At 40.2% G+C, this 11,076-nt stretch overlaps 1 protein-coding gene across 1 annotated transcript; it reads left to right on the forward strand.

Annotated features, from left to right (window-relative positions):
• Positions 1-769: 769 nt before the first annotated feature.
• On the forward strand, positions 770-7,791 carry slc20a1a (solute carrier family 20 member 1a). Its single transcript, XM_034118615.1, has 11 exons — positions 770-880; positions 1,802-2,417; positions 2,539-2,679; positions 2,997-3,082; positions 3,654-3,750; positions 5,012-5,131; positions 5,329-5,538; positions 5,685-6,156; positions 6,234-6,419; positions 6,508-6,592; positions 7,313-7,791. Exons 2-11 carry the CDS (start codon positions 2,069-2,071, stop codon positions 7,466-7,468), a joined length of 1,902 nt encoding a protein of 633 aa, XP_033974506.1. The 5' UTR covers positions 770-880; positions 1,802-2,068; the 3' UTR covers positions 7,469-7,791.
• Positions 7,792-11,076: the final 3,285 nt, after the last annotated feature.

Here is an 11,076-nt window from a genome sequence, read left to right on the forward strand (position 1 = left end):
AGTCCAGTGGAGTTTCCCAGTAAAGTAAGAGGAAAATGGGGGATGACAGGTTGTTCAGTAACACACTTTGAGACAGGTACTTCACGCTCTGCTTAGCTACCCTTGCTTAATGTGCCATGCAACTTGCGTTCAGTGTGATCATATTGTAGCATATGTTTCTGTTGAGGGAATTCTTTCAACAACAAAAAATACACATCCATTTAAACAAGTCTATAGCCTCAATAATTGCAATAACATTTCACACAAAAATAGTACATGTTATTTTTAATACTAGGTTTGGCCAGTAGGTGGCACCATAGTGGAGGCCATGTTATTGAAATAAATAAAAAAAGATCATCACATGTGGTCACTTTAACACATTAGATCATTGTTATATTTGGGACATCAGCCCCAGCTACACATGCCCATTGCCTTTCTTATTATTGACACCAACATAAATCCAACTATACATAGTATCCAGGAATATTATGGGAATATTACATGGCCACAACAAACCCCAATTAGCATAAACACACTGAGAGCCTGAAATGTAGTGTCTTTAGGATATATTGAGGCAAAACAATAAACATTTCTGTATCTCCGTGGTGGTGTGGAAAAAAAATGTGAGGGATTTCAGGTGCATATGCAGCAAAGTAACTTAATCAAAGGCAACAGTAATTATTCCTCTGCCTACAAACAAGCTAAACATTAGCTTTAGGTCTCATGACCGACCTGGAGAGGCGTGTACTCCATAGCTCGTTATATAAAGCCGGTGCAGACTCCCCTCCTATAATAACATCCAACCTTCACTTTGCATAATAAAGCTGCTTCTCATCTCTCAGCAGGACACACGAAGTGCGTTGGACCCCAAAACACGCAGAGGTTCACTTTCGTCTCACATGTGAGTATTTTTCTCTCTCTTTCATTTTTCTTTTTTTTTGTCGCTCGATTTTAATTATGCAAGAATAGCTAAGGAGATTAACATACCGCTATTTTCCATACCGATTATGAGTTTGATAAAAATAACTGAATTGTCCACTTCTATTTTTAGTTTTGAGTGGATTTATTTGTGATTAAAACTGAAATTTCAGAGGCTACTAAAGTTATGTGACGCTCAACCTGTTTCTACACGGACACATTTAGGCACAGCCAAAACATTACACAGCCATATATTTCATTATATGTAACAAAGTTAAAATGGTCTGGATTAAATTCTGCTTAAATGAAAAACACCATAGCAACGGAGGAATTCATGGAAGACAACCCACAAGCAGCCCCAGGGAGTTCTTAATAGACAAGGAGAAGACAGAGGTCACACATACGTGGATTTAATTAGCTAATAATGGTCTAAAATATTAGAAAATCCTATTTAACCATAATAATAACACTGGGTGGCAAATGTACTTAATCAACCCTTATAATATGACTATATTCCTTAGTATTGGAGGGAAATTAATGCTTATAAGCCTGTGAATTGCATAAGATGTGAAGATATGAATAGACTTCTTCCTGTTTTTGTGTCATGACAAGTGTTATGATTGACTCAGCTCTGTTCAAACAGATAGCTCTACAGAAAGGTTATGCTCTAACAAAGTGATGCCAAACTTTAATGTGGCTTGTATGGTTATAAACCCCTTTATTATAACCACTTCCCTCTGCCACACAGATAATAGACCCTAAATCATGCCTGCAGAACAAAAATGCTGCACTCTGTTTTATCCCTGTAGCTAGTTCTGGTCTTGTTAATGTGTAACCTAACTTTGTTTTTGAACCAGTAAATAAGAAGCATTAACCACTAACTCATGTGTTTGTGTTTTTACAGTGTGTATCATCAGTGGCTCGCTGTCACAATGGATGTCTCTCCCGTCTCTTTACCCTGTCATTTTATGATGAAGCCTACTGACAAACCCTACATACCTAGCTAGCAATACATTTAGATTTCTCCCCATTAAGTGCTAATAAAACTGACCTAAGGGGGAACTTTTCTTATTTATAAACAAATAATACCTCATTAGACGCCGTTAAACCAGAATAAATTGGCTTTATTTAACTCTGATTGTTTTAATTTGTTATCAATTTGAAAGTAGTAATGGATACAACCACATTAGCAACCCTGGCTGCTGCCACTACAATGGCTGTGGCCTCAGGGACCGCCATGACAGGCTACATGTGGCTGCTGGTGTTAGGCTTCATCATTGCCTTCATCCTGGCGTTCTCTGTGGGAGCCAACGACGTGGCCAACTCCTTCGGTACTGCAGTGGGCTCCGGAGTGGTTACCTTGCGTCAGGCCTGCATCCTGGCCACTATCTTTGAGACAGTGGGCTCAGTGCTGCTGGGGGCCAAAGTCAGCGAGACCATCCGGAAGGGCATCATTGACGTCAACATGTACAACGGCTCCGAACACGTCCTGATGGCAGGGTCGATAAGTGCGATGTTTGGTAAGCATTAACATGCATTACATAGAAATGTATTTAAATGGTGCTAATAAAATAAAGATATTTTTTACTAGTGAATGTTTAGACTGCGAGAACAGGCCCAGCTCATGTTTTTGTCCCACAGGCTCTGCTGTGTGGCAGCTAACTGCATCATTCCTGAAGCTCCCCATTTCTGGAACGCACTGTATTGTTGGAGCAACAATCGGCTTCTCCATGGTAGCCAAAGGTCACCAAGGGGTCAAATGGATGGAGCTTCTGCGCATTGGTGATTATTTGTTTTTGACCACAACATTGTGAAACGAGTATGTGTTTAACCCAAACATACAAGTGTAGCCTAAAACGCATTTGTCAATGTTCTTTCAAATGTGGGGAGGCATGTGGTGCAGTGGATAGAGCCTTGGTGTTGGGATCAGGGGGTCACAGGTTCAAACCCCACTGCAGTCAGCATGTCGTTGTGTCCCTGGGCAAGACACTTCACCCCAAATTGCTCCTGTGGGGATTGTCCACAGTATTGAGTATGTAAGTCGCTTTGGATAAAAGCGTCTAACAAGTAACATGTAACATGTGTTTTTCAATCCAAAGTGGCGTCGTGGTTCTTGTCCCCGATGCTGTCAGGCATCATGTCAGGAGTCCTCTTCTATTTGGTTCGCAAATACATTTTGAACAAGGTAAGCACAACCCTAACACTCACCAGTTTACAAGATAAAGATTGATAATTTAATTTATCTATGGTGGGGCAAGTGTTAAAATCATTTTCATAAGTTAAAGTACTCCATAACAAGCACAAGTCCTGCACTTCACATGACACTTATGTAAAAGTGTCATGTGTAAAACTATTTTTCAAGATGTATTTAAAGTAATGCATATAGAGGAACTCATTCTGCAGAAAAAACGGTCTCCTTGAAGTGATATATTATTAAAAATGACATTATTTGATTGCTAATACTGACGCAACAGTGCCCCAAGCAGCATTAAACAGCCTAAGAATGATTACCAACCAAATGGTCAAAAGAAAATATCTTAGTATTGAGATAATTAATGGTGAATAAAAAACTTCTGCTAAACTTGTGGGTCTGGTTTTATTAGCCTTTTCTTGGAATCTGTGTTTCTTGTTACATACTGGATAACCTGCGTCTCTTTGGGCATGAACAATTAAATAACTGAAGACATCTGAGAAGTTTAGAGGGGGAAATGTCTCTTTGTTGTAAAAAATCCTGCTCTAACATATGATTTCCCCAGGCTGACCCTGTCCCTAACGGACTCAGAGCTCTTCCCATCTTTTACGCCATCACTATGGGCATCAACCTCTTCTCTATCATGTTTACAGGAGCCCCAAGTAAGTACAAGGTCCACACAATACATGCATGTTTCTTTTGATTCACACAGCAGATGTTGAAAGCCCTGGAGCAAGATGAGGTCTGAATAAATGTCACAAGAGACACAGAGAAGAGTTGATGACAGTCTTCTTAGGATAAAGTAGGTCACGAACAAAGAGAAAACATTGAATTTGATTAATATTTTTTCTACAATATTTCATCAACCAAAAACTTGTCCAAACTGGCATTTCTGTCTAAAGAAGTGTTCCCTAGATTATACCAGCAGTCAAACCCAAATTCAAACTTGATTGTAAAAGACCAAAAACCACCCAACATAACCAAAATAAAGTGAAACCAGTTTAAGGGGAATTTGAGAATCATACAACTATTAAATGGACCATTTCCATTCCTTTTTGTTTCATTTGCAGGATTGAATTTATCGAGAAGACAACTGGCCTGGGCCCTTCACTGAAGGCTGCAGGCCGGTGTGTGGGTCGAGAGTTATAACACACCATTACTCCTGCTATGCAATTATACAGCGTAACACAGCAGTGCAATTCTCACACTGATACTGCAAACATGTTCCAGACAACCTTTTAATTTCTGACACAGAGATAAACAGGTTCTTGTGTCAATCAAGAATATTTGTGGTTAATGGCTTCACATCCATGTTGATAATGAGAGCTACTACTTTTACTCCATGGCCTTTTTATTTGTTGTTAACCTGCTGTTGTCTACAAGAGCAAACAGGTAAGTTGTATCTGTGAGGCAAAAACCCAATATTGTAATACTAACCTGCATTACCACATCTCATTCTAGAAATTCTAGCTATTCTGTGTTAGCATTAAAAGAAAGTGAAAGATACTAGAAGTGTCCTTACAGTGTATCTTATCTGTTGGCTGCAAGACTGGGTTTGAAACACTATCTGATTGTAAGGCGTGTGTTTTTATACTGATACGGTTGTCTGTCAGAGTGATCTGAAGTATTGGAACAGGCCTTTTCGACATTTTAACCAAAACTTGGAGGAGAGGATTAGTTATTCTGGACAAAGACCTAATCTTGTTCCCTGTAAAGGTCAATATGTCAGAGACCGATTAGATGCTACAATATATGTAAAAGAAGGCAAAACAGTATAGGAGCATATCATTACTAACAGTTTATTTTGTCATTATTATGAAAGGAGCAGTATCTGTTCTTAATAAATGAAAGAACCATTCAAGTTTATGTTTCTCCATGTCTGAGACAGATTTTCTTTCTCATTTCCTCTTTTGGTGTGCTCAGTGCTTGGTTTTGACAGAGTGCCGTGGTGGGGAACACTGTGCATTGCGTTGGGCTCTGCCTTCGCCACAGCTTTGTTCGTTTGGTTCTTTGTTTGTCCTCGCCTGAAGAAAAAAATCCGACGTGAGTAAATCTTACACTTTCAGACTCTCATAAATTCACAAATGCATTTTAAATGAAAATAAAGGTCATGTTTATTGCGATGTATTCATACATTTAGTTATCTTTGTGAAATTGCATGAAAATTCTTAAGAAGTTGAACCCTAAAAAGAGGACCTATAATGCTTTTGGGTGCCTAATGCTTATGTCCTTTACTTAAGGAGAAACAGCTGCGTCTCCTTGTGAAACACCATTAATGGAGAAGAACTCCAGCAAACCAGCGCCAGCCGAGCAGCAATCCACTCCTCAGGACCCTCAACCCCGGGCGCCTCCAGTAGAAAGTCAGAGAGTGGCTTTCAAACTGGGAGGTTCAGAGGAAGCAGATTTGGACAACAATGACATGGAAACCAAAGACTTGGATGCCAGCAATGGTGAGGAATGAATGGTTTTGAATTAATTCCCTAATAAATGTTTTGTATGAAATCTATAAAATCTCAAAATGGTTGACCTCAGATATCATATAACCAAAATAAATTCAGACTAAAGTTGAATTACAATTAACTATTTAATTCCATAGGTGTGAATGGCACTTTCGGGCCCATGATGATCACTGATCCTCACAGTGGACGGTCCCACACCATCCACAAAGATTCAGGCCTGTACAAAGACCTACTGCAGAAACTTCACATGTCTAAGGTTGGTGACTGCATCGGCGACAGCGATACAGAGGAGCGGCCCATCAGGAGGAACAACAGCTACACCTCCTACACCATGGCGATTTATGGCATTCAAGGAGATCCTAAAAACAAGGAGGTCGATGGTGCGTTGCAGGGAAGACCCAGAGTGGACAGTTACAGCAGCTACAGCTCGGCAGTGACCAACGGGAGTGTGGTCAAAGAGGAGAATGTGACACAGGAAGCTGGCCCTGAGCCTGCTTTTGAAGAAGATGAGCTAGAGCTCGACCAACCAGCTGTCGCCATGCTTTTCAAGTTCCTGCAGATACTCACAGCGTGCTTTGGCTCTTTCGCTCACGGAGGGAACGATGTCAGGTAGGGTTAGTTTCTCCTGAGGTTTTTACTATGTGCTGTTTATTCAGATGAGTTACATAAACTGTTTTCATCATTAGCAATGCGATTGGTCCACTGGTGGCTCTTTGGCTTCTGTATGAGAGCGGCTCTGTGATGTCCAACGCACCAACACCTATCTGGTTGCTTCTTTACGGCGGAGTGGGCATCTGCGCTGGACTTTGGGTATGGGGACGCAGAGTGATGCAGACCCTGGGCAAAGACCTTACACCCATTACCCCCTCCAGGTTTGCCACTCATTTATATACAGTGACAACTGAAATGATGATATATTTGACAGTCAAAATGTACTGATATGTTTTTTTTGTGATTTAGTGGATTCAGCATTGAGCTAGCTTCAGCGCTCACAGTTGTTGTGGCATCAAATGTTGGTCTTCCCGTCAGCACAACCCACTGCAAGGTAATGAAACTCTAAACTCCGAAAATTCAACCTCAATCTTCAAATTTGATTTCCATTCTTGGGGTCACAATTAGTTTTATCAACAAATCTCGAGTAATTTCAAAGGGGCGATCATTTCCAATGTGTTCAAGTCGTGCACTTATAAACATGTGTATAAGGTTATGGAGTTATTATAATTAAAAAAATGATATTAACTTATAGCAATAATGGTCTCACAAAAATACAAACATAAAAAAAAAGCAAGATTGTTTATTGTACTGCTAAGTTTAAAACAAGCAGCACAAATAATGACTTTTTACTAGAACGTTTTCTAATATTTCTTAATTCTCATTGACTTCAAGAATAACAAATTCAAGTTTTTTATATAAAAATGCCGTCTGCTAAATCAATACAATTGGAAGATATCATATGCCGCCTTTCTTATTTCTCAGTAGTTGGCACATTTAAAACTATATTTTACTCAAAGGAGCACTGTAAAACTGGTTTTACAAGTGATTTCTTAACAAACCACAAAATATAGCTTGACACGACTCAGATAAAATTTGATATAATTCAAATAAAACCTGCTCTCTTGGCTTACTGTTTCAATATTAACATAATTTCCTGTTTATAAATGGACAAATACGTTTAAATGTATCAAATGTAATAAGCAACAACTTCTGCAAACATATTTGTACTTATCAGTACAAATCACATCTGACTAATATCATGCAAACACAGGTGGGATCTGTGGTGGCCGTGGGATGGCTGCGATCCAGGAAATCAGTGGACTGGCGTCTGTTCAGGAACATCTTCATCGCCTGGTTCGTCACGGTTCCTATCTCCGGGCTGATCAGCGCTGCCATCATGGCTCTCTTCATACATGTCATTCTGTGAGCTGCTTAGCTGCACACTTTTTGTAAGACTGACTGATAAAACTGTGTTAAAAAACATATTCCACCTGGTCTATTAAAATGATGTTTTAAATAATATTTCTTTTCAAGGTGGAGCCAATGATTTTATCTGATAGAAATGTGTCCATGAATGATGTAGGATCAAATGCCACTGTTCACTTTTATAATATCCTGTGATTTTGTGTATCCCGATGTATATTTGTATAAAAACAATGTGTATTAAAAATCAGATAATTCAATTTTGACTGAAAAATAAACAACAGTTTGCATTATTGTAATGTAATAAAACGAGTTGCTTGATTTGAAGGATTTTAATGTAAATTTCTCACTATTAAACATTTTCTACTGAATCCTATTTAGTTTGTGGGTGGGATGGGTTATTTAAAGCAGCACACAAATATAATTCTTGACAAAGATTAATTGTTCTTAAATACCCCCCCCCCCCCCCCCCCCCCCCCCAAAGGACTGTAAAGGTTTTATATTTTCAAAATAAATAGTGTAAATATTAGTTTACTTTGAAAAACAATAATTACCTTCAGCAATACAAAGCACAAAACATATCGTTTTCTTAAATCATTTCTATTGAAGTTTATTTTCATTAAACAAATTTTTTAAATGCATCGTATAAGCCTGAGGCCTCCTCTAACACAATAATAAAGGTCACATTATTGATAAAATGCGTGTTTTCTGAATGGATATCGGATCGATCAGGCTAGGCTAAGCTACTCCGTCCACACAGTAACCTCAGACATGAATAAAGCAGAAAACTATTAAAGAATTAAAAAGGAAACTTTTTGAAATTGCGGTTTTGTGTAAGTTCAAATGATCTATGCCTCACATGGAATGTTCATTAAGGTATGATGCAAATTCAGAATAAAAAAAATAATATAATTGATAAAATGCTTGCTTTATTTATGTCCTGTGCACTTACATTGCATTATTTTACTTAAAGGTCCCATGTCATGCTTTTCCGGTTATTACCCGTCCCCTTGTGTGTTATGAAGGTTTTTATGCATGTAAACGGTCTGCAGAGTCACAAATCCTGAAAGTACACACTGTAGGGAGTAAAACTCTAAAGGCCCTGACACACCAGGCAGTCACCAGAGAACTCGCCGACACCCAACACCGACAGTTCCATCGACGAGTTCTCCTGCGGTAGTGTGTATTCATCATTCAAAATAGGCAACAACCGGAAGACAGAGAAGAAGAACAGACTGATATAAACAAACAAATAGCGGGTGCGTTCCATTTTCACTCTCGTCCATCGAAAACATGTTTTAGAATATAAAAATACATGAATGATGAAATGAGCACATAAAGTGCAGACATACTATAAAATCACAGTTAATAGACCTGCATCTGATGATCGCAGTGTTCTGGCGGGTGTGTAGTTTATTGAGTCAGCAATGTAATAATGGCCACTTCTTGCTAAATTTACGATGAGATGAAAAACCGGACTTGACCAAACAAATCACGGAGCTCTCAGCAGAGGACAGCCGGGGACGCTCCCGCCGATATCAGAGATGTCCCTGCTATGTGTGGGAGGTAAGAGAGGACATTTAAGGGCTATGTTTGATGTCTTTAAGTATCACCTGCTGGTGTTTAGCTGCTGTCCTGTGCCTTAAATCGTTTGTTTACGTCCCTCACAGCCGTTTCGCTTCTCATTTGCTAGCTGAACAGCTGATCAGAGTGGTTTCTTGGCCCGATAGCTTGCCGATTCAACATGTTGAATCGGCCGGGTGTCGACCGTGAAAGGCCAAATAAGTCGTGTCACGGCCGAGGGTTCGGGACACACCAAATTGACTTTGGGCGACAAGGAACCCGTTGTCGCCAAACAACGCAAGACGGCCGATATCGGCCTGGTGTGTAGGGGCCTTTACACAGAAAAGACCTCCCCAAAACGCCTCGTTGGAGATTTCTCATGTTCTTCCCAGTAGCCACGCCCAGAACTATGACGCGATACAGTCATGCGGTACCCGGAACCAAATGGACCAATCCGTGGAGCCGTTACGTTAAGTCCGCGGAGCCGTTACGTTAAGCCCCCGCTGATTGGTCCAAATTGACCAATCCACGGACTTCCTCACACACACACACACACACACACACACACACACACACACACACACTCAGTGCAGCCTGCACTGTGCAGGCAGCTCTGCTGATTTCTCCTCCCTGGCTGCAGGCTGATAACAGACAGTTGGGATCGCGGCGAAATTCTCTCTGCAGACCCATTCTCACAGCGTTTATCAATCTTTTTCTTACTCAATATCAAGCCACACTTATTGTTTTTACTTCGGCTGTGAGTTTGTGTGTGCTCAGGATGAGTTTGGCTGTGTTTCGCTGTGTATCCTAAACAAGGAAACCACACCTCCACGGAGCTCAGCACGATTCACAACGTCCCGACCAATCAGAGCACACTGGGCTCACAGGGAGGGAGGGGCTGGAGCTTTTGGAGCTCCAACGAGCCGTTAAAGGCAGAGAGTGAAATTCAGTGAATACACGTAGTTTACAGAGAGGTTTATGAGAAACCAATATGAGTTTGGAAAATTGCACGTTAAAAGATCCAGTGATAACATTCATAAAAACAAGTTAACCAAGGGAACAAACTCAATTAACCTGTCTGTGTGCTATTTAAATAGCGCACGTTAACTATTTAGATAGCGAACATCAGCTATTTATCAAGCAAACCATCTATCTATCTATCTATAGATATATCCATGGGCGTAATTTCCACTGGGGACAGGGGGGACATGTCCCCCCCACTTTTCAAAATCCCGTTTGTGTCCCCCCCACTTTTCAAATGTGTTTATTTTTTACGCAAGCGGTCCTCATCACGGAGGAGCGTCTGTGTGTGTGTGGCACGAGCGCATTTTGTGAGAGAGAGATAGAAAGAGAGAGAGACAGAGAGAGAGAGACATAGAGAGTTACGGGGGTTGTTGTTAGCATTTGGTGCTAGCTCGGAGCTAACGGAGATTAGTAGCTGTTTCAACAATAAGGAGAGGGAGAGCTCTCTGCTGTCGGACTTTGAGAGACTGAGAGAGAGAGAGATAAATAGAGAGAGAGAGAGAGAGAGAGACAGAGAGAGAGACAGAGAGAGTTACGGGGGTTGTTGTTAGCATCTGGTGCTAGCTCGGAGCTAACGGAGATTAGAAGCTGTTTCAACAGTAAGGAGAGGGAGAGCTCTCTCCTGGGGGACTGAGAGAGATCATGTCAACTCAGTGAGCTAAAGGACTCTGAGGGATTAGGTTGTAAACTGTAGTCTAAATTATCTCAGTGGGTCTCAAACGGTTTGGTCATCTATGTAAACAAATATTTCCATATGTAATATTAGTTGTATATAAAATAAGTTAAGAAATCCTTCCAATGTGTAGGCTACTATAGGTCAGTACAAAAATAAAAAACACAGTTTGAAAGGGGAGTGATTAGTCAAATATGCATAAATAAAAAGAAAGAATGCAGACTAGGTAAGATAAAGATATAGAGAGGAGTTTATCAATGATGTGTTATTGCTTGTGAGCATATTATAATGGTTTTTTGATTATTGAAATATATACAGTTCTGTTTCATTTGATTGTTGAGAGCTGTATCCAT

The sequence above is a fragment of the Trematomus bernacchii genome, unplaced genomic scaffold (genome assembly GCF_902827165.1).
Source record: "Trematomus bernacchii unplaced genomic scaffold, fTreBer1.1, whole genome shotgun sequence".
In the NCBI taxonomy this organism is placed as follows: Eukaryota; Metazoa; Chordata; class Actinopteri; order Perciformes; family Nototheniidae; genus Trematomus; species Trematomus bernacchii.

Coding starts and splice junctions, on each gene's coding strand:
- slc20a1a (XM_034118615.1), top strand. CDS start 2,069: ATGGATACAACCACATTAGCAACCCTGGCTGCTGCCACTACAATGGCT. Junction 2,418..2,538: donor GTCGATAAGTGCGATGTTTG/GTAAGCATTAAC, acceptor TTTGTCCCACAG/GCTCTGCTGTGTGGCAGCTA. Junction 3,083..3,653: donor GCAAATACATTTTGAACAAG/GTAAGCACAACC, acceptor TGATTTCCCCAG/GCTGACCCTGTCCCTAACGG.